Source organism: Cervus elaphus, chromosome 30 (genome assembly GCF_910594005.1).
Source record: "Cervus elaphus chromosome 30, mCerEla1.1, whole genome shotgun sequence".
Classification (NCBI taxonomy): domain Eukaryota; kingdom Metazoa; phylum Chordata; class Mammalia; order Artiodactyla; family Cervidae; genus Cervus; species Cervus elaphus.
In genome coordinates this window covers 75795220-75819824 of record NC_057844.1, presented here as the reverse complement: position 1 = coordinate 75819824, position 24605 = coordinate 75795220, and the positions used below count along the sequence as shown (strand labels likewise).

The 24605-nt window shown below is 43.7% G+C and overlaps 1 protein-coding gene across 4 annotated transcripts in view; it reads right to left on the bottom strand.

Moving 5' to 3' along the window:
- CLYBL (citramalyl-CoA lyase) overlaps positions 1–24605 on the bottom strand; it is a 229665-nt gene that overhangs the window by 173895 nt on the left and 31165 nt on the right. For 3 of the 4 annotated variants that reach the window (XM_043892487.1, XM_043892485.1, XM_043892486.1), the window contains exon 1: positions 2451–2491. The exons of the other annotated variant lie outside the window; for it this stretch is intronic. In XM_043892487.1, coding sequence (XP_043748422.1) covers positions 2451–2476 — 26 coding nt within the window. In that variant the 5' untranslated portion in view covers positions 2477–2491. Of the gene's footprint in view, positions 1–2450; positions 2492–24605 lie in introns of those variants that run through there. 4 annotated transcript variants of the gene reach the window in all.

Here is a 24605-nt window from a genome sequence, read left to right as displayed (position 1 = left end):
GTCTGAGCCACTAGAGAAGCATAGCAGATAATCTCAAATTCAACATGTCCAAAGCTGAACTCTGATCTCTCCCCTCTCCCTGTCCCCAAACCCAAGAAAATCGTGCTATAGCCTCTCCCAACTCACTTGAGAGCAGCTTCAAACCAAAAATCTTGACAGTCATCCTTGTCACTTCTTTTATTTCCAACTGAGAAATATTCAGTCCACCAGGAGATCTTGTTGCTTCTGCTTCAGAATATATCTAAACTACCTCTCACCACTTCCCAGTCTGGTTTCAGCCACCATCAGCTCTCACCTGGCTCAAGGCAGCCACCTTTGACTGGTTTCACTGCTTCTACCCTTTTTCCCTACAGTCAATCCTCACCACAGGTTCCAGAGGCATCAGCTTAAAATATGAGTCCTGCGATTTCCCCATGGGTCCAGTGGTTAAGACTCCACGCTTTCACTGCAGGGGACACAGGTTTGATTCCAGGTCAGGGAACTAAGATCCCACAGGCCACGAGATGCAGCCAAAAAAAATTAAAAATACAATAAATAAAATAAGAGTCCTACCAGGTCTCTTCTTTGTTCAACACTGCGAGGGTTTCCTCTTCGCTAGAAGTAAAGGTGAAAACACTTATGATGATCTGGCCCCTGTCACCTCTCCCCTCATTTCCTATTGCTTTTAACCCTTCTCATTTCACAAGCCTCCAGGCCTCATTGCTATCCTTGGACACACAGGACTGTTCCCTTTGCCTCGAGTGCTCTCCTCCCAAATATATGCATTTATTTATAAGATACATAAGTCCCTCACTCCTTCAAGCCTTCGCTAGCATTTCACCTTCTCAGCTGGGCTTATCCTTACCACCCTATTTCATTATTATCATCATCATTATTATTTTTGGCCAAGCCTCAAGGCTTGTGGGATCTTAGCTCCCCGACCAAGGATTGAGCCCTCGCCCTTGGTAGTGAAAGCAGAGTCCCAACCACTGGACAGCCGGAGAAATCCCCTCACCACCCTATTTTAAGTGGCAATTTGACTCCCACCTCCCTCTGACCTAGTTCCTTTGCTCTATTGCAACTTTTCTGTCACCATCTTCTAAAATTCTGCATGATTTACCTGTTTATTATCTCTGCTGTTTGTTGTTAGGCTCTAAAACATAAGTTCCAGGAGGGTGGATCTTTGTTCTGCTCACTGATGGATCTCAAGTACCTAGAACATGGTAGTTGCTCAATTCATATTTGCTGGATGACCAAACGACTGTTGAAAATCCGACCAGACCCATCAGCTGCCCACGTTTGTTTAATTGTGACTTTATGACTTAAGGGCATAAAGTTTTGTTACACAGCATTTTAAACAAAACAATAGCGGGGAAAATCCAGCTAAAGAGTTACTGCTGCTGTTTAGTATTTATTAGAGCCCTAAAACATGCTAGGTAACACAAAGGAGATTCTCTCCACTCCATGAGTCTTCAATGAAATTGTGGATGATGAGATATTCACAGTTGTCTAGTTAGAACCCTGTATGGAACAACTGATTGGTTCAAGATCAAGAAAGGAGTACGACAGGGCTGTCTGCTATCATCCTGTTTAACCTATAAGCTGAGCACATCATGAGAAATGCCAGGCTGGATGAGTTACAAGCCAGAATCAAGACAGGCAGGAGAAACATCAACAACCCCAGATATGCAGATGATACACTCTAATGGCAGAAAGCGAAGAGGAACTAAAGAGCCTCTTGATGAGGGTGAAGGAGGAGAGTGAAAGAGCTGGCTTAAGACTAAATATTAAACTAAGAACACAGCATCCGGCTCCATTACTGCAGGGCAAGTAGAAGGGGAAAATGTAGAAGTAGTGACATTTTTCCTTTTCTTGAGCTCCAAAATCACTGTGGATGGTGACTGCAGCCATGAAATCAGAAGATGATTGCTTCTTGGCAGGAAAGTGACAACAAACCTAGACAGTGTGTTGAAAAGCAGAGGTGTTACTCTGACGACAAATGTCCACAAAATCAAGGCTATGGTCTTCCCAGTGGTCACATACGGTTGTGAGAGCTGAACCATAAAGAAGGCACAATGCCAAAGAACTGATGCCTCTGAACTGTGGTGTTGGAGAAGACTCCTGACAGTCCCTTGGATTGCAAGGAGATCAAATCAGTCAATCTTAAGGGAGATCAACCCTGAATACTCACTGGAAGGACTGATGCTGAAGCTCCAGTATTTTGGTCATCTGATATGAACAGACAACTCACTGAAAAAGTCCCTGATGCTGGGAAAGATAGAGGGCAGAAGGAGAAGGGGGTGTCAGAGAATGACATGGCTGGACAGCATCACCGATGCAATGAACATGAACTTGGGCAAACTCCAGGAGATGGTGGGGGACAGGGAGACCTGGCGTGCTGCAGTCCATGGGGTTGCAAAGAGTCGGACATGACTGGGTGATTGAACAACAACAAGCAAATGGAAACTCACAGGTAAAGGAGAATAACGTAGTACATGTCTTCTAAGAGCTTGGAGCAGAGAGGAGAAAAGATTATGGAGAAGTCCATCTGACCTTTGAGGTGTTCAGAGGTGGTATTTTGGCCATGCTGCTCAGCTTGCAGGATCTCTGTTCCCTGACCAGAGATGGAACCGGAGCCCCTGGCAGAGGGAGCACTGAGTCCTAACCATTGGACTGCCAGGGAACGTCCTGTTCAGAGTTCTATGATGGTTCTTCTCCCTGCAATGACATATGAGATGGCCTTGAAATAGACAGAGGGTCTGAAAATTGTCCAGGCTATAAAAGGAGCAAAGTTAGTGACCTATGCTGTTTATAACACTGGTCTTCTTGTAAGCAAAATGTGTTGTTGAGTTTAGAAGAAAAGAACACATTGATCTTACAACTTGCAATTTTAGAAATGCTATATGAAATTTTCCAATGAGACCATGGAAGCACTGGTATATCCTCAGTCAAAATTTTACATATTAAAAAACTTATCATTCTGGCATTTCCTAATTGACAAAAAACTCCCAAAGCAAAAGATGCAAAGTAGTCACTTACAGTGTGTTTGCTTTTTCTTGAGAAGGGCTCATACAGGGGCTAATAATAACATAGTTATTACCACTAATAACATTCCTAACAATAATAGCTAACAGCTGATAATAATACAGCTCTATATTAAACAGCTATATCATCTTCTAAAAGACATGAGACAGATTCGACGCTCGAGGATCGCCCAGGAGGCCTGCAGCACGTGCTCTGAGGTGACAGCTCCAGCACGCAGCAGGTCACCTTCCCTGTGCTCACAACCGCACTTCGCACAGGTGGCGCTTGGAGTTAAAATTTTAAAATAAAAACACTAGTGACTGATGATGATTTGTACCTCTGGACCTTCAGCGTGGCTTACATCTTCTTTCCAAGCATCTTTTTTTTTTTTAATTTTTTTTTTTTTAATATTTTCTTCTTTTTTAACACAAAGAGTCCATATCCTGTCCCAAACACTAGGTCAAGAGGAGAGCAGGAATTCACCCAGGCTTCTCAGGAACCGCTGTAGTCTGTGCTGGGTAAAACCGGCCCACACATGAACATCTTTGAGTTTTACACTAGCTCTTTATAAATTTCTCAATATATCCCACATGACTCTTTATAATATATCTTTGGGCACACTGTAATGTTGCCCAGAAGCTTCGTTTTTATACACAAATATTTTAAAAGATGAGTAGCCCCCATAGAATATGAAGGATTGAATAAAACAATAATGCTTATCATTGTAAGTCCCAATGTATCTGTTATGATCAGTAAACTTTGTATCCCAAATCTATCTGCACTGGATGTGGGGCCTATTTCCCCCAACCGGGCTCAAACCTGGGCCCCTGCACTGGAAGTGTGGAATCTTAACCACTGGACCACCAGGTACATCCCCCAAATCTAAATGTGTTAAACTGCTTTCATTATGACTACTCCCAATACTAATTAAAATTATGACAAAAAAAATTTTTTTAATTAAAAAAAAATTATGACAAGCTATAATTAATAGTTAGGTGGCTGAGTGCTAACCATGTGCCAGGCAATGATCTTAGAAGTTTAGACACAGAAGTCTCATCTGATCACGGTAAAGGTATCCTCATTTTTCAAAGGAGAGAACTGACACTCAGAAAAATCAAGTGACTTCTTTGGGGTCACAGAACAAACACAGTGACAGGATACTAACCTCTGGGCCGATGCTCTTAAACATTAAGCTCTCCTGCCTCCAAATTAAAACCAGGAAGTGAAGGAATGTGCATTAACCACTTGGTTGCTGCGGTTGTCCAGTTGCTAAGTTGTTTCAGACTCTTTGTGACCCCATGGGCTGCAGCACCCCCAAGCTTCCCTGTCCTTCGCTATCTCCCAGAGTTTGCTCAAACTCAAGTCCATTGAGTCGGTGATGCCATCCAACCATCTCAAGCTCTTTCACCTCCTTCTCCTCCTGCCCCCAATCTTCCCCAGCATCAGGGTCTTTTCCAATGAGTCAACTTTTTGCATCAGGGGGCCAAAGTATTGGAGCTTCAGCTTTAGCTTCAGTCCTTCCACTGAATATCCAGGGTTGATTTCCTTTAGGATGGACTGATTTGGTCTCCTTGCAGTCCAAGGGACTCTCAAGAGTCTTCTCCAGAATCACACTTCAAAAGCATCATTTCTTTGGTGCATGAATCACTCCAAGATCACAGTATAAATTACTGAAAGTTTGCATAGTAAGTTGCTCAGGTTTATTTGTTCAGAAGTATTTCTTGAACACTTATTATGTGCTGGCTATTCTACTAGACACTTGGAGGAACACAGCAGCCTGGAGGCTGCTGGCCTGTGTGGGAATCACCCAAAGGTCAGGAGGAGCCTGAGAGCCACAGCTGAGCACTGAAAGTGAAGGAGAGAAGGTGAGGTGGGAGTGTGTGCTTGTCAGTGGGTGGGCGGCATGATTCAGAGAGGACCACAGGCAGAAGAGGAGTCTCTCAGCGTGGCTTCCACCTACAAGCCTGGGTCTTCTCACCTACAGACAGGGCTTTCCCAATCACTTCCTAACGTAGGTGCTCTGTCTCCAGTCTTTCCCTTGCCTCCACCAAGCCCTTGAGTCTACCTTGCTGACTGCCATGGATAAATCTTCCTAACATGCAATTGTACACATTCTTAGTTTGAAAATTCTTAGAGGCTCCCCCAGATCAGACCTAACTCCTCCAACTTGGTAGTCCAAAGTCCTTCATTAAATCTTCCATTCTTCACTGAGTGTGGGACTGATGGATGTCTGTTTTCAGAGCATGTGTCCAGAAATTGTGAACAAGTTATAGTTCAGGAAATAATAATATGCCATGGGAAATTCCACATAAAATTATTTGCATAGTGAGAACTTTTAATGCATCATTTATACGCAGGGAAATTTCTAACAGATCTTTCACTAAAATTAAATAATAGAATGAGAAAACGAGCCTATAAGGAAACTGAACAGATTGTCTAAGACAAAACTTGTCTTGCAGTTCCAGGAACTCTTTTTCTAATCCTGAGATGTGTACTGTGTGGGATGCAGAATATTGTTTATATCTCAGTTGTAACAGCTCTTAAAAGCTAAAAATAGGGGCCTCTATGTGGAATGAAAAGGAAAGTTTATAATATCCATGCAACTGAAGCTGGCTCTCAGTGAACTAGGAAATCTTTCAGAGGTGAAGAAAACAAAACAATAATTTTTAAACATCATCCAACTTTACACATCCTATTTGCAAACTGGGGTTCCTGGGGATACCCAACTTTGTCAAGGCTTACAAGTCCCCCACCTCGCTGCTGATTCTTAAAGAATACTGTAAAAAGAGCCTGGATTTTTTGCACATGGTTAGAGAAGACTCTGGAAGGAAGTTAGGAAGGACAACTCACAGTTCTTCACAGTACCTTGAGCCCTTAATACCTCACTCCCCATTCAAAGCTGAGGCCCTGGGACTTCCCTGGTGGTCCAGCGGCTAAGACTCCAAGCTCCCAATGCAGGGAAGCTTCAGTCCCTGATCAGAGAACTAGATCCCACCTGTCACAACTCAGACTTCACACGTCTCAACTAAAACAGACTGTGGGCCACAACTAAGATCCGGCATAGTCAAATTAATAAGTAAATATTTTTAAAAACCTGAGGCCCATAAAGGCACCAGTAGTTCTTCCTGGCAGTTGGAGACACTGCTGGGGGCTCCACCTCCTGACTTCCACCTTGAACCAGCTTGTCCAGCTCCCTGGTGCTTTGAACCTACCTTCTGTCCCTCCAGTTCTTCACCTAGATCAACACCTTGATTTGGCTGTACCATGGCCTCTGAGTTTGGTTTTATCCCTTAATCCTATTGCATGGATTGGCTCCAGCACCTCGGACCTGGCTGGGCCACCCTCAGCTCACCTCTCCAGAAGGAAGCCTGGCTCGAGATGCTGTGCCAGCTTCACGTCCAGGCCATGAGGAGGTTTCATCACAGGCAATGGAGAGTGGTAGGTGTCCTCATTCTATCTGCAAACACATCTGTCTATTCCAAATGGCCAATGGTTCATTAACAGTGAAGTTTTATTTTTGTTCCTCATTGTTTTACACGTATTTAGCTAGCATAACTGAAAAATGGGCTTCCCTGGTGGCTCAGAGAGTAAAAAAATCTGCTTGCAATGTGGGGAAACCCCGGTTCAATCACTGAGTCGGGAAGATCTCCTGGAGAAGGGAATGGCTACCCACACCAGTATTCTTGCCTGGAGAATTCCACGGATAGAGGAGCCTGGAGGGCTACAGTCCGTGGGGCCGCAAAGAATCAGATATAACTGAGTGACTAACGCTTTCACTTTTCACTTTCACTGAAAAATCATGGGCAAAAGCTTTGTTTCTCAGGTGGCCACAGAATTCTTCAAATTATACACACACACACACATTATATTCTTATCCTTTTGTTCTGAAACAGACCAACTGCCAACTGAAATATTAGGGAGAATTTAATCTTTAGAGGAAGTCAGGTGAATGTGGAAAGAGTTGACTGGTAAAACTTAAGAGAAAATGTGTGACTATTAGGAATATCTACTCTAGTCAAAAAGGTTAAAAAAAAAAAAAAAAAGCTTTTTAGGTAATACCAAATACATTATGTGACTTCACAAAAACATTTTTGAATGTGGGCGTTACTTAGTTTCTCTAAAATGTTCAATTTTATTCTGTAAACACCGAAAGACCATCTAGGAAATTGAGGTCAACACACATTCACACAAAACTGTGTCTTACTGATCACTATTGAATCCTAAACCTATTGTAGAATTAGACGCAGGGCGGCCTCTCCAGACTTCCAGTGGCAGTGTAGCATCTATAAAAAGCAATATCCTTTAAGCAGGACTATACTTCAATCCTTTCCATAATCTGACTGTGGGTGTGTGAGAGAGAGAAGAGGAGGGGGGAGAAACAGGGACAGGTAAGATTACAGTCGATTTAAGATGAAAACAATGGACTATGTGCTCAATGTTCCTCCTTCCACTCTGTTCAAAACTTACCGAGCTTCACACTCAGGGACTGACTGCATGTGGGGGGTTAGTTGCAAGTGTCAGCACTACTATATTCTGCCAGGGCAATGATTTCTGACAATCCCTGAATCCAAAAGCTTCCAATAAAACCTCCCAACGCAACTTACTTCTCTGCTTGTTTTGGGGTCTACATGAAGGTCATTTAGCTTAGGCTGGAAACCCTCCAAGCAGAATTCGGACACGTCTTCAGCATGCAGATACTCAGCTGGGGCCCAGGACACTGAGATGACACTTCCCTGTGCTCTGCCACTCTCAAGGGTGAGACACACGGCCTCCCAACAAGACCTCCCAAGTACAGGCAGCATCATGTGACAAACAGGAAAACCACCGCACAACGGCCCTGAAGATCACCAAGAACATCCTTAAAGTCAGCAGGTCATTTTAAATTTTGTTAATCTAAGTGACTTTGGGGTCCGGTGGCTTTGGGGGACAATGGAAATTTTCACATTAATGGTGTGAATTCTGTACTGTATTTTGACACCTGCTATATCTGATTCAAATGCAGGGGGGAAAAAAAAGAGTCTGCATAATGAAAAGCCATTCATTTTTCTGTTTCCTGTCTCAGCAGGAATAGAAAGCAATTCCAAGCCACTCTGCAAATATATCCAAGGTTAAAGATTTTGGAGGGAGGAGCCTGCTAGCATATCATGCCCTGAATCACTGAAGCATTTCAGTGAACTAACTGATCCAAAATAATAACTGAAGAAAGAAGGAAGAAAAACCCTGTGAGATTTGCAAAAGTTCTGGTGAAGAACAAGTTCTTTCTAGAACCATTTCAAGAGTGGCTGGTCACGTTGGACTCTATCTCTGGGGTCTGCTCCTAGATGCACCACGGTGTACCTTGGATTTGGTAAGGGTCAGACAGCTCAAAACCACCCTGGAGTGGTCACAGTCAACACTTGGCCCAGGCTGGGGTCTCAGCTTGACAATGCTAGAGTTCTCTGGGTGACAATCTATTTATCTCCACCCCCTAGGCCATTCTCAAATGTCCATCCCTTCTTCCCTTAATCCCCACTGCTACCACTCTCCACGTGGCCTTCTCAACCGTGCTGCCTAGAGAATGTCCTGGAGCCCATCATCACCCAGGCCTCCCGTTCCGAGTTCCTTGGAGCAGGTAGCCCTGGATACGGAGGTCTCATCTCTCTTCTCATCCTCAACTCCTCCAAATGAAGCCCGCAGTAAATCCCTCCCCAGACATATCTTGGAAATGATTAATCTCTCAGATTAACTGAATGGGCTCAAATATAAAAATATTTTTAAAAAACAGTAGGGTCGTTAAAGAGTGACAGATTTAAGCGCCATCTGGGCTCGCTGGTCAGGGTGGCGCGAATTCCATCAAACGGCTGAACGGTGCATGATCTGGGAATCCCATCTGTTTTATCTAACACGAATCAGTCCAACGGTTTGGACATTTTGATGTTAGAGTTGATTAAAGAAAACCCCAGACATATAATATCAATAGTTTTTTCCCCCTCTAAACTTCTAGAAGCAAATTACGTGCTTGGTTATCACAATTAAAGTAAGAAATGAAGCTTAATTTGATTCTAAGAACAGCCCTGGTGAAATTCCAAATAGGCTTTTTTTTTTCCATAAAATGATTATTTTCCCTTTCTTTTTTTTTTTTACACTTTGGGACCATATGTGGAGACTTTTCTTAGGGTTATCATATGAAGTTTTTAAAAAGTTTAATTTTTTTCACTGAAAACTATATTAATAAGACTTTGGATCTTACAGAATAGCAAATTTTGAGGTCTTCTTTCTCATTTTAATTCTTCCTTCTTTGCGCCCCTCAACGAAAATATTTTGTTTTTTTTGAAAATATTTTTAATGAAAATAATATGAAAGTACTATAACGAAAAAGTAGTCAAGAATATCACTTAGACAATTTTAATTTTTCTTAAGAAATTTTTTTTTTAACAAGTAATGTCTTTTCCTAGTTTTTATAAATTGCTTTTAACCTTGCACTTCAGATTGCTTGCCTGTCTTGCTGTGGTATATATAATAGTTCTTAGAAACACTAATCAGATTTTGCTGCCCAATAACATAGTTCTGTTTCTGAACAGTAGCAATAAACGTCTCAAAATAAATATTCTGAATACCTAGTCTTTAACAAGCAGGGGAAAATATTATTATTAAGAGTAAATATATTTTGTCTGTTTTGAGATCTCATAAGAAAGAAATTATAGTCAACTACAAATCAGACTGTCCTTTAATGGGAAAACACTATTCTGCTATGATGTTGTGATTATAATTTTTACCTTTAAAAATATGAGGGATACTTTTACTATTTTTTATATTTTAGTATTATGCTATAATATAGCATGCTATGATATAGTAGATGTGAAACACATGAAAACAAAGCAATCATCCAACAAAAATTCAGATAGCTGTGCATTCAAAGGGGCATTGCACATTATCACATGATTTTATTCCTGTTTTTGTCATCTTTTGTAGCTACTATGTGAAACCAAAATAAATTCTTCAGTCCTAGATTTGTAGTTTTTAGCCATTTTACATACCAAATACATTTCCTAAAGCTCAGAATCCTCTGGAAATATAACGCTGGCACTACATGGTATGTTACATTTGTGTGCATTTATTGATTCCTCGTCTACAAAACCAGAATAATAATATCTTCCTGTCAAACTCTTTCAAGAATTATGTGCAATCATGTTTGTAAAAATTCTAAAGTGCTGGGCAAATGTAAGGTATCATTAGTAATCATAATAACAATAATTCCATATTATTATCGAACAAAACTACTGAAAAATAAAACATCCTTTCTCTAAATCTCCCTTATGATTAAACAAAGAAGCACATTTATATGAACTCTTTCTAAAGCAGCATTTCACAACTGGCTTCAAAGCATTCACTTCAGGGAATTCCAAAGATTCAGAGAAAAAAATTTCTACAATTGACAAATTTTTAAATGCAGAAGTGAACAGTCAAATTATTATGAACTTTATTTGTATCCTTTACTTTCCTAAATGCTGCTGTGGCCAGTTCAGAATTCTAAAAAGCATATGAAAACTTCTGGCTGAGGGTACTGGTCCAGAGCTCAAACAGGATTTATGTTGCTAACCATCAGTGGTCAACAGTTATTCATTTAGATGAAGGCAAGTGCTGGGACCACAGACCTTTTCTCCTTTTCCTTCAAGTTTATAAAATCACAAAAAGAGGAGAGACTTTTTGGAGGATAAATGCTATGTACAAAGTCTTTATGGAGAAAAGCCCTGATTATTAAAATGTCATTACATTTGCAGTTCTATCCCTCCCTGCCTCACCTGAAACAAAAGAAATGGGTCCTAGTATCAACCCCAGGGTATTCTCCCCCTCCCTCCGTTGGGGCCAAGCCTGCCGCGCTCCAGCCAAACCCAGCTTTCCCGATGCTGGAACAGCTCAGGTTGTCCCCGTGAGATGCCAGCTGGCTCCTGCACAAAGGTGTCAAGTTTGTGTGTTGATAATCCCTTTGGCTTTCTCAGCGTCCCCAAGTCACGCAGACACACACTGACATTTGAATCAGGTGGTCATAGTACTGACGTCTGGTCCCCATGACTGTGAGGTGCCCACATCCCGAGGCGTATCCCCAACTCCAGGGCCTGGGGCACCCACTCAGCGGGCATACCCCAAAAGAGCTCAGTCACACTTGGCTGTGGGCCGGTCCTGCTACCCGGCTGCGGGGTGTTAGGACACACGAGGCCGTGGGCTGGGGCGTGGACAACAGGAGGTGCTTTGGGTAAAAATGACAGCAGTGACAGTTGTGGGAGAACCACCACAGTGACGTTCTTCCTTGGCCAGGTGAAAGGACCTCAGTGAGGCAGTGCGCGTTCAAACTTGCCAACCAGAACATGCTATCACTGACATTTACACCCGCACATGTGGCTAGTGTCGAACAAAGCCCTGCCTGCCCCAGTTTCACAGACACACAACTTGCTTGCTCCAGTTCAACTGAAGGATGCCATTTCTAGGGTTTGTAAAGTATAAGAAAATATTCCCTTTGGGGATCGCCTACGTAGGACAGCGTGAGCTAAGAGAAGTGATAAGCTAGTACTGCCCTGTGTTCTTCTAGCATATCCCTTGACAAAATAATCATTTTGAAACCAGAGGTCATTTAAATGTATCTCAGTCTCCATATCTGGGTGTATCTGAGTGATTTTATTTAACTGTGGTTTAAAGAAAATGTTCAGCGTCCTGAATCCAGCCTGAGATGCTTTTTCTTTGTACCCACATGGACTGTCTCAGATCTCAGCACTGAATTTTGAACAGTGGCCTGTTTAAAAGTAATGTAAACAGAAAAACCGCACATTACAAGAAAGAACAATGCCAGTAAACGAATAAGTGGTTGAGTGACCTAAAAAATACTTAATTCTCAATAAGATCTCGTTATCCCTTACCAAAACCAGGGAAATGTGCCATGAGATTGGGAAATATTTTATAAATGTGCTGCACTTTATAGGTTATCAAGTCAGATGGTGGCAAAAGATAAAATGGCATGACCCATTTGTCAGGTTATCCCATAAATCTGTACTTTTAAATGTGACAATTCATCAAATTAGCAATACGAATGAAAAAAATCAGCCTTCTCTTAAAAAAAATTTTTTTTCTCTTCATTATGGTCATTGCCTAACATTTTATACGACTAGAAAGTATAAATCTATTTTTCAAAGAATAATTTCAACAAAATTAGGATGAATGGCCTAACATCAGTAGCTAATGATTCTCGATGAAAGCACAGCTATGGGGAAGAGACCCTGGAAGAGATTTAGAATCTACTTTGGCTCAAGATAATTGATGAAATTCTATTCCCCTATAAGAAAAACTGTTAGTAGTTGGATCAGACTTTTAAAAATGATGTTGAGTGCTAACATCTAGTCCAATTATTAAGCACACACACATACACACAACACAATTAAAGCTGTGAGAAGTATCTTAAATAATCCCAAACATCCAAAACTTCTGTGGCTTTGGTAAAAGGATAGTAAAGGACGCGACAACCAGAGCAAACCTCTTTAAAGCGACAAAATGGCAAGGAAAGGTCAGGGAGCCAAGCAGGTCAACAAAGTCCTTCTTCCCCGTTTGGGGTCATTCTTCCCTCCAGCACTGATTGGTCTCCCCGTAAATTCCACATTAGCTCCTCCCTTCAACGGTAGCAGAAACACTTGAACTGCCTTCTCTCTCCACAAAAGTTTAGTTTGCTGATTGGGGATGAAACAAAGGGAAGACAGCAGGGGTACAATTTATAAGGGGGCAGGCGAGGTTGACAGGCTATTGTGCTCTGGAGGCATCCACAAGCTGTTAATTCTATTTTAACATCGTTAATAAGACTGTTAACACATCAGACTTTGTTTAGAGACCTTGAAAACATCAACAAACTATTAAATGACCCACCTGAAATAAAATAGTATCTACTTTGGAAGTATCAAAATCATATTTTCTTAAAAAAGAAAAACCAAAAACCTTTGAGATGAAAAGACTAAAGAAAGGAAACAGGAAATTTATTTCTGTAAAATGTGTATAAAGACCCCGCATTCTTAGGTTTAATGCTCTCGAAACATTCTTTTTTATTTTGATATCATCTTCCATCTATGGATTTTACAAATAAGGAAGTTAGATCAAAACACAACCATTTCCTTGTCCTTATGCAAAAAGGGATTAAAAATAGAGGTTTAACTAAATATTTTAAATGAATAATTAGTCTTTCAGCTTAACAGCAGTTAATTTTGCAATAGAATAGAAAAATGTTTTGATCTCACTCTTTAAAAAATTAGGAAAACACCTCATTATATTTACAAGGGCAATTTTTGTGTAATTTCATGTCCAACTACAAAACTGTTGAGTCATTTCAGTAAGAGTGAAAAGCTCCAATTCATGACTTAAGAAAACAACATTCTCTAAAAACTATTTTAATTTTTTCTCTTTTTCTTCACTTATCTTAATTTTAGGAATTAAGACTATTCAAAGTGAAAAGTACTATGCTTAAAATCAAGGAGACTAAATAAGCAGTAATCTATATTAAAAAATAAATGTAAAGAAAATGTTTTCATTAGAACTTTTTGGTGTAAATTTATTTTTAAGGTCAAACGTCCTTCAATTAAGATAGCATATTTCTCATAGAATAGTCTAACCACTAAAATTATTATAATTGATATTTAACTATCTTTTCATTCAAAGCAGAACAGCCCCAAATACATAGGAAATAATGTAGTGATTTTTAAAACAATTTTTGGGCACTGTATATATCTGAAATCTATTGACAGAAAAAAATTTAAAGCATTCTGGATGTGACAAAGTATTGATTTTTCCAACACTCTGTAGTACAAAATATGTAGGTTTGTTAATTTTAAATATCCGTGCCTGTGATTTAAAAGAACCATTATTTCATACTCTGGCCAGCATGGGAAGGAAAATCAAAAAGCATGAGAAATTATGATAGTGTCACATTATGGAAAAGCGATAGACAGTTTTTGGAAAAGAGCAGAGAATCCTCAGGAATATTTAAGTATTTTGATTCCTTTGAGCCCTGCTGTTTGTTGGTGGGCTTGGGTGGGGGGAGACAATGGATGAAAACCGGGAGAGAAAATTCACAAAACAAGGACATCAATAGGAGAACACAGACGTGCAAACTTCTGGGCAAATGCTGAGGCAACTCCAAATGCACCTTCACACTGAACACTGGTACGGAGGACAGAGTGCTCTCAACAGGTCAAGGGACCAGTGTGCAGAGGTTGCCGTGTGCAAGGCGTGGCGACTTCGGGTGACACAGCCTGGGAAAGCATCAGTCACCACACGTCCTGAAAAGTGGAAACCAAGGCAGTCGCCCTGACTGATGCCCGGCGGAGGAATCGTATTTGGCTGCCACTGCTCAGTCGCCTTGCCCACATACAATGCCGCGCTTCTTCCTCCAGCTTCCTGCAAACTTTCATGTTTCAGACACACATATTTCAACCCAAGTGTTGCAGTTGCCATAACAACTTCATAAGTTTGTTCTCAGATGTCCCTTTTAATCACATCATTTACAAAAAGCTGGATGGGTCAGGACACTGCCTCAATTTATTCCGTTCACACCTGGCTCCTGAGGAGTCTTGTTACTTGTTCCTTTTCTCTAAGAAGCTCAAACACCTGAAAATAATGTCACTATTCCGCTCTCAGGCAGTTTTTTTGTTTTTTTTTTTTTTAAATCAGTTTGTGTGTGGCCTTATCAAGCTTTTAAAACCCAGGCGACATAACGCCCAGGAACCTTCCTCTGCCTCGTGGAAGTACTGGACGGTGGTGCCTGCCCAGTGGTATATGCAAAGAGAGGCTGCTTTATTTCCAGATATCAATTATTTATGCCACTAATAGGTTTTTGATAGAATCCTAGCCATTTTAATTGGCTTCTGGTGACTATTACTACCTGTACCTTTAAAATATTACCTACCTTAGGATGGGAAAATACAACTATGCTAATTTATAACAGTTCCAATGGCAGGCATTCATTTTTAAAATAATTGGGGATATTTTCGGGTTTTGTCCCAATAAAGAATAAGGCATAATATCTCTGGCACCATTAAATGAATGACTTTTGCCAACACCAACAACCAAACAATGGAAAACAAGATGCCACCAACAAACAGAGTTGGGGGGGGGCAGTGTCAAAAAATTCGGCCGGGCTTTTTGCATATGCAGAGAAACCGAAGGAACTTCTGAAATGCACAGATAAGAACACAAAAGGCCCTGAAGTGATGTTGAGGGCCACAGTTTGCCATTAGACATCGCAGATGGAAACATGTGAAAGTCCACTTCAGTGAACTTTAGAATGCACAAGCGTAAAATAAAATCAAGAGTAAGAGAGAAGTTAGGGCTATTTGACGGTTCTAGAGTTCTTAGTTTTAATTGCACTCTTGGTTGGTTAGAACAGAAATACAGAAATTTAAACTTAGAGGAATGAGCTGGAGGGGGAAAACACTGTTTATAACCCCATCTGTCGAAAATTAAAACGCAGGGTGTATGGTATGCAACTCAGGACCAGCAAGAAAAAGAGTAAATATTGGTTATATTTAGGAAAGAGCATAAGAACAGATGTTATATAAATAGTTAGACCTTTTACTTCAAAAATTACTACACATGACAAGTTCTTTGCCACTGGAAAAAAAAAAAACAACCCTCTTTTAATTATGTAACGAGTGAGAAGGTAGGATTCTTTACCTTTGAATACTAAATGAGGAAACAGCAGCATCAAAGGCAGGCTTGATCTGTTCTGCCTGAAAAATTAATAGGCTTGACAAGTCCTCTACGAGAGCTTCTCCAGTTGCAAAAAAAGAGGCTCTAGTGACACCCACAGTCCCGGGAACAAAATGCAGCTGTGAAGGAGGGTCTGGGGTTGGGGGAGGGCTTTTTTGTTCGTTTGGGGGCTTTGGGTTTGTTTGTTTTTTCTTTCCTCACGATGGCAAAGCCTCGGGCCATAAGCCTAAGCAGGCTCTGCCGGGTGCTCCCACCCCTTCGGCCGGCTTCTGCCCACTCTGCCCGCTTCTCTTGAGCGGCCACCGCCCCGCTGCCAGTCGGAGGGGGAAGCCTGCAGCTACAAGAGGGCCTGGTTGGGAGGCCCGGCCACCCCAGGCCCGCGGTTTCAAAGGGCAGGGAGTTGAAAGGAGGGGAGGACCGCGAGAGGGGCCGGGATGCCGAGGGAAGACATCAATTCAGCATTCCTCAGTGGCTTCAGATCTTCACCCTTGTTTTCTTTTCCCCTCTTCCCTCCTGGAAGGGTTAGGCGGGAACCAGCACTTCAAAGGGAAAACTTTCCCGGGGCTTGCGTGGAAGGATGCTCGCTCTTGGTTCTTCCCACCGGTGTGATTAACACCAGAGGTTGTTATTATTTTTGACAAAAAAAAAATGATCTCACTTAAAGAAGACCAACTTTCATCTCCTGAGCCGCTTGTTGATGAAGCTGTTGGTGTGGGGAGGGTGGGGAGGCTGCCAGCCCAAGAAGCCGGGCCCCCTTCAGAAAAATGGAAGGGCCACTCTGCAGGGCAGGGGCAGGCAGGCGGCCTTCTGCCGGCGCGGCCAACTCTCATCTTCGTCTTTTGTCCTCCACCCCTCTGCACCCCACTCCTGTGGCAGGGCCGACGGGGGGCCAGAGCTTCAACGGAAAGGGGAGGGACGGAAAAAGATTGCCAATTCAATAGTAGGAAACCAACCGTATGGGGCAGGATAAGGCGGGCGCTCGGGCTTGGGCTCCGCGTCTGGGGCTGAGAGGAAACATGGAGGCTCAAGGCAAGTGCCTCCTAATGAAACAAATTTGGCTTAGTTACTGGGAAATGCTGATAAAGAAACTAGCTGAAGACGACTATTTAAAGATGAAGGAAAGCAGAGCTGCTTAAAGCACTCCATAACAAATCTTAATTGCTCAAAACAAAGCAGCTGAATTTCAAGAGCGCTCAAGAGGCCTTTCAGCTGTAACTTGCAGCACAAAGCCCATGCAATATTATCTTAAAAAAAAAAAAAAAGAATTTCAGGATCAAGGATGGAGTTAGAACTTTACCTTTTTTGAAGGGTTTAATTTTTTCTATCCCGCCACCCTCCCTCAATTAAGTCAAGATTTAGATAACGTTACTACTATTTAACTACAAGTCTTTCTTTTACTGCCTTTTAAAAAGCAAATCTAAGGGGATGAGACCCACGTGCCTTCATTTCAAAAAGGCTCAAAATGTGAATTTAAAAGAATAAAACATTCCTGAACAATTATAAAGTCAGGACAGATTTTGGAAAGAGCTATCAAAAGACAATATTTGTATAGAATTTGAGCATTAGTGGCTAGCCTGACACAGCAAAACCATTGTATTTTCCACTAGTTTTGTTTTGCTATATACAGCTGTGTTTTCACAGATGCAAAGCCATGTGTCTCCACCAAAAGGCCTAGCCTTCCCTTCAGATGTGAATGCAGATCAAAGGTTCAGACGCAGAAATACAAGATCCTTTCCCCTTTGGAACATGTTTTTATTTTTCTGCAGTGGCTGCAAACCAGAATTTCCATCTGTTGTCCTTCTGCAGTGTAGAGGTGAACCTTAACAGTGGGGCTCAGAGCCCTGTTACCTCAGCTAAGAAGTGCACGGAGGCAGCACGTCTGCATGGACACTGCGGACGCTCCCCAAGACGTCCACGCAGCTGAGACAGAACTGAGCCAGGCAGGGGCAGAATCCGTGTAGTTGATAGGTTAGACATTAATTTTCTTATTTCTTTAAATATCAGAACAGATTACAGAATTTTTTAAGATGGGGCTTTGCAACATGCACTTTGATAAAGATAACAATATCAACTGTGATTTCCTGCCTACTCCTTCTCTCCACTATCCCCAGATATTTTACATTTGAATCTCGGCTTATGGAAAATTCTCCAGCAATAAAAAAATAATTTCATAAAATTAAGTGACTTTTAAAATTTCATTATAAGTCACTACCATGTAATTTTTAATGGAAATACTTTAAACATTTCTTGTACCTGTTATCTTTTTTAAAACAACTCTTTCCCCCTCAATTTCCATTCTTTTTATTGAACAGACCCTCAGGATGACCGAGGAGAAACGAGTTTCCCTCTGTTAACTGCTCTAAAAATGGATTTACTGCCATGTAAATATGTGCTTAAGAGAACAGTAAAAATACAGCACAGTGGCTAAAAATGTAGAAGGCTTTGAACATATTTTTGGCAGGTTTTTAGAAAGACCGACAGGCTCATCCACCTCTCTGTAGAAGATCAAGAGAGGTTAGAGGGGTGAATGGGTGGAAGGTTGGGCGGAGATGGCAGATACAAAGCTTTGGCTAGTCCCTAGAGAGATTTTACCAAAGCCCAAAGTGGAAACATGGCAAGGACCAGTCCTAACGCCAATGTGTGAGTGCCATCTAGTGGTCAGCCCAGAACTGCACCCTGGTCTACCTACACCTACAAACGCTCCATCCTGTCTGTGGCTCCCTACCCCTATTTCCTTGCTCCACTGTGGCTCCTTCCAGCACTCCCAATCCTCCTGTCCAATAACTGTAGCTTTTCTGCCCCGATATAAACAACAACACCAAAAAGAAAAAACAAACCCAAAAGTTTCAGAACAAAACAATTTTAAAAAAGACGATCCCAAAGGTTGGGTTGGGTCTGCCAGAAGCAAACCATGTTGTCACAGGGGTCCCCACTCCAAGGAGGAGGGGAAGCCACGTGAGAAAGCTTCAAGAGGCCGTTTCGACAATAAGGAATTGCTGCGGCCACACCTGACGTGCTAAGTTGCTTCAGTCATGTTCGACTCTTTGCCAACTCAATGGACTCTAGCCCACCAGGTTCTTCTGTCTGTGGAATTTTTCAGGCAAGAATTGTTGAGCATGTTGCCATGCCCTTCTCCAGGGAAATCTTCCCCACCCAGGGATCGAACCCATGTCTCTTATGTCCCCCACATTGGAAGGCAGGTTCTTCACCCCGAGTGGCACCTAGGAAGCCCTGAAGGGCCAGACTAAATAAACAGCCCCGTTGCTTACACACACATACTTTCTGGTTTCAGTGCATGTCTTTCTTGGAGGGGGGTGTGGGGAAACAGCTCTATGACTGGACATCAGTACTCCTCCATTGGTCCTGAGAGGTAGAGAAAGAGGTAGTCTGTTACGGCTGAAAAGTCCCTATTTCGACCCTCACTTTCCAACTCAAGTGACTGAGACTGGTGAAGATGCTCCACCAGCCCACCACCAGGTGACCCAGGAGATACGAACTACCTGCACCGTCCCCTCCTGCTCTGAGAACCACTGGGCAAACCTGAAATGAGGAAGCTCGTCTTATGAATGATAATGAGAGACAATAGTGACGCTGTTAACCCTACTGGATAGGCACGGTGGTTACTAGCTCAAGCATGCTTCCTCACAGTGCCCCCGGCCCCTTGGGTCACTGAAAGGGCTCCTCCTGCAGGACCTACAAGGCGGCGGAGAGGCCCGGAGCCCACTCTCGAGACCCAGTCACTAGAGGTCGCTGTTCTGGCTTCATTCTGTGAGCCCCGCCCCCAAAGAGCACAGCTATCCTGACAGTGTGTGTGTGTGCTCAGCTGTGTCCAGATCTTTGTGACCCACCTGGACTGTAGCCCACCAGACCCCTCTGTCCATGGGATTATCCCGGCAACAATACTGGAGTGGTTGCCATTTCCTACTCCAGGGGATCTTCCTGACTCAAGGATTGAAGCCTCGTCTCTCATGTCTCCTGCACTGGCAGGCAGATTCTCTACCACTCCACCACCTGGGAAGCCCAGTAACAAGACGCAGTACCGCACACTTGCATACCCCCTCCCCAGCTTTACTGAGATATAACTGACGTGTAATACTGTGTACTGTGTATGTTTAAAGTGCACAGTGTAATGATCTGATTTACATATACATGGCAGAATGATCACCACAATAAGGTACGTTAACCTATCACTTCACGTAATTACTATTTTTTGTGTGTGATAAGAACATTTAAGATCTACTTAGGCATGTCAAGAAGGGTTCTTGAGACAGATCAGCCATTACAGAGAAAGAATGGGCTTTGGAGTAAATCTGGGCAGGTATCTGGTTCTGCCAAGCATCAGTGTGTGATCTCAGCAAGACACAACTCTTTGGGTCTCGTGTCCATCCAGTATGAGAGAGGGATCACAACCGCTGTCCTGTATCAGACATAAATGAGATGATGAATTCATGGAGCTCAGAGCCAGCCTAGGAGTGGGACTCAGGGCACATTCACCGACTGACAGAAAGGAGGGAGGGGATCACCAAGGGATGACGGTCATGTGCGTCGCTCTAGGGGGGCGTGTGCGTGCACTCGGGCATGTCCGCCTCTTTGTGACCCTATGGACTGTTTAGCCCACCAGGCTCCTCTGTTCATGGGATTCTCCAGGCAACAGTACTTGAGTGGGTTGCTATTGCCTCCTCCAGGGGATCTTCCTGACCCAGGGATTGAACCCGTGACTCTTGCGTCTCCTGCATTGGCAGGCGGGTTCTTCACCTGGAAAAGTCCCCTTGGGAGCTATACTGAAAGGACCCAAAGCACTGTCCACGTTCCCCCTGCCCATGCCAAGCAGGCCAGCTGAGCACAGCTGCATGCTTAAGAACACATTAAGGTTCTGAAGTTTCTTAACCTCAGTGAACATGTTCCCTAATCTATACAATGGGGCTGATAACAGCATCAAGCTCACAGGACTGTTCTGAGGCATAAAAGTGTAATAGGTAAAGCACCGAATACAAGTCTGGCACATATGTGGCAGTGTAAGGTTTGAGATATTAACCATTGGGTTTAATCCCGTAGGATTCATGTCAGCACTTTTATTTCCCATTGTTGTTAATAAGACCAGCTTCCTGCATTTCAGTTTTGCCTGTTGAACATTGACAGTGAGGACCTGAGACACTTTACTTTTATTAAAATACTACTTAATTTATGGGAATTCCCTGGTGGTTCAAAGCTAGGACTCCGTGCTTCCACTGCCAAGTGGTGAAGTTTCAATCCCTTAGTTCTTACGGGAACAAAGATCCCATAAGCTGTGTGGGACGGACCAAAAAAAAAAAACTGTTTAAATCAATCCCTGGTCAGAGAACTAAGATCCCATAAGCCGTGTGGCACAGACGAAAAAAAAAAAAAAAAAGGCAAACTATTTAAAAGCTGTGACTTGGGTCCCTAGAGGGGACCTAGAGGTCCAGTGGTTAAGCATGCACCGTGCAGTGCAGTGGACGCAGGTTCGATCCCTGGTCGGGGAACCCATATCCCACATGCCGTGGACCAACTAAGCCCACGCACCACAACTGCTGACTGAGCCCTCACACTCTGGAGCCCGTGAGCCACACCTAGAGAGTCTGTGTGCCATAACCAAAGATCCCTTGCGATGCAGTGGAGATCTGGTATGCCACAGCAAAGACTCCACACAGCCAAATAAACAGAAAAGTAGTTTTTAAAAAATAAAAGCTGCAACTCGTCTCAGAACCTACTGGATAGCACGTGGAACTCTGCTGAAAGTTATTCGGCAGCCTAGATGGGAGGGGCGTTTGGGGGAGAATGGATACATGTATATGTATGGCTGAGTCCCTTCGATGTTCACTTAAAAGGACCACAACATTGTTAATCAGCTCTACCCCAATCCAAAATAAAAGGTTTTTTTAAAAAAAAGGTGTGACTTGTCTCAGTGTGGTTCACCACTGGCTTTGAGGATGAAGGCTCTGTGCTCCACACACTCGCACCCACTGCTTTGTGACTGCCTTGAAGACATTGCTAACGAGCAAGACTGCGGTGACGCGGAAGCAGCATAATGTAAACGGGTGGAGAAGACTCTCAGCCAGAAGACGTGGGTTGGCCCGGCCCGCCCTGCCACATGCAGGGTTAGGAGTGAGGGTGCACAGCCCAGCCAGCCCTTCCTCCCCTGGCCCCTGGCTCAGTCCTGCATGTGTTTGGACACGCCGGTGTGCGTGCCCAAGTTCCACGCCTCACACCCCAGGCCTGCCCCACCCTTCAGTTACCCCTCTGGTCTGGGGTGCCAACGCTACTGCTGACACTGTCAGCACACTAAGATGGACCACCTATTGATGCCCAGCTGACAATGACATTTCCCAGTCCCTCCTATGTCTGGGTGTATTCTGGGACGATATTGTGGTTGATAAGTTCTGTCCAGAGTGAGCAGAAATATGAAGCCCCATAAAAGGAAGGAGTGTGTCCTCCCATTTCTGGTGTGATGAGCCAGGCCTGAGCAGCCGTCTTGGGTAAGATGTGTGGCATGTGCTGAGGATACAAGAGCCACAGGATCAAAGGAACCTGGGTCCTCACTGAGCCTCCGTGTGAGTCCTCCTCCACCTACTCCCAGTTTTAGTGACAGAGAAATTATCTTTGATAAAGGCTCCCTTTTGTGTGGCCTTTTTTTTTTTATCACAATACCCAAACCTGTATCCTGACTGAAACTCTATTGTTACTGGATGCGTCTGAATGAAATGGGCACCAAGCCCATTGTGTCTGGCATGTTATCACTTGACTCCATCTAATTCTGAGCAGGAGGAACAAGTAAACCAAAGCTGTTCTGTTGATCCACTTGGACATTGGATCATTGTGGGATTCCAAAGCAAATGAGAAGGTTTACTAAGAACTAGCAAGGAGGGACTTCCCTGGTGGTTCACTGGCTAAGACTCCGCACTACTTCAAGGGGCACTGGTTCAATCCCTGGTCAGGGAACTAAGATCCCACCACTGTGCAGCACGGCCAAAACCAACACAAAACTAGAAAACAAATGGAAAGCCAAGGAAAGGAGAAAATAATCACAGCAGCTTCATGTGTGGTATTTTTAAATTTTCAAATAGATGTAGGTGATTGAGAAGATACTTCAAAATGAAACATTATCATTTCAGTTGGTTATAATATTGGCAAATGAATGCCATTACCCTTGGCTGAGTAAATGAGGCACAGACACGAGCAAAGGAGTTAAGAGTCAGTGACTTAAAAAGTCAAGGTTCCAAGCTTTCTAGGTGCTCCCCCTCATAGATGATTTCACTTTTCATCTACTTTTGTCCCTAGATTATCAGCCTCATGAGAGACTCCCCAGTGTCCCATTACTGAATCCCGCTCCTTTAAAAACAGCACGTATCACGATGCTTGCATTCTGAAACACCTGCAGGTACTCCTGCTGCTGCTGCTAAGTCGCTTCAGTCGTGTCCGACTCTGTGCGACCACACAGGCGGCAGCCCACCAGGCTCCCCTGTCCCCAGCTCCTACAAAGGAAAGTCTGAAATCCTTAGCCTAGGAACTTCCCTGGGGGTCCAACAGTTAAGACTCTGCGCTTCCACTGAACGAGGCACAGGTTCAATCCCTGACTGGGGAACTAAGATCCCGCGTGCTCTGACCATAGATAGACAGACCGCTGTTGCTGCTCAGTCACTAAGTCGTGTCTGACTCTCTGCACCCCCTGGACTGCAGCCTGCCAGACTCCCCTGTCCTTCAGCATCTCCCGGAGTTTGCTCAAATTCATGTCCACTGAATCGGTGATGCTGTCTAACCATCTCACCCTCTGTCACCCTCTTCTTTTGCCTTCAATCTTTCAAGATAGATAGATAGAATCCTTAGCCGAGCGGTCCAGCTCCCCAAACTTGACCCAAACGTGACTTTCTGATCTCATCTCCTAATCTTCTCCCAGCACAAGGCACACCCTCGTGCCTCCGTGACTGCTCACAGAATTCTACCTCCCAGGGTTATCCGCCTTCTCCCATGTGCGTTCAAAGCCTACTTATCCTGGAAATGTTATTCTGTCGCCACCTCCTCGTCATCTTTTAGGTTGTCTCCCCCAGCTCGTGACTGCAGCTCCCCCCACCTTTCTCTCAGCCACCCCAGGTGGCCGCCTCAGCCCTTCCCACTTGGTTGAGGGGGTAGCCATTGTTTCAACTGATTGCTTTACAAGGAGAAATAAACTTCAGGGGCATCTTCGCCTCCAGGGCCCAACCAAGAACCCCACTGTCTCCACACAGAGGGAAAGAGGACTTGACCCCGTTGAGCAGTCTCCCAACGCACCTCGCCCACCCTGCTTCCTCCACCCTGCACCCCTAGTTTCTATTTTTGGCAAAGTGATGCTGGCTGGCAGGGGCTGCGTTAGCCACCCCTCCCAGAGGTATAATGCATTTCAAAAGAACTTCCCTTTCGGGAGAAGAAAGGCTTGCTCAGACTCCCTAGAAAGTCACACAGAAAGGCCAGTCTGGGTGCTCAAATGCTAGAAATGGAAGTGAGTTCCATGTGAACACGTAGTGATTACTGACTGCCCCGGATCCACTCCACCTCTTGAGAATCTGCCTCATCCCGCTCATAGCTTAAGTACATGTTAGTTGCTCCGTCATGTCTGACTCTTTGCGGCCCCACAGACTGTGGCCTGCCAGGATCCTCTGTCCATGGGATCCTCCAGGCAAGAATACTGGATTGGTTTGCCTGTCCCTTCTCCAGGAGATCTTCCCAACCCAGGGATCAAAGCCGGGTCTCCTGGTTGCAGGCAGATTCTTTACCATCTGAGCTACCACCAGGGAAGCCCCAGAGCTTCGTCTGCTGGAACCACCATCAAGGCGGCCGGCTCTCTCAGAGCCAAGTGGTGGACACGGCTAGACCGGTCAGACACTCCCGCCCTG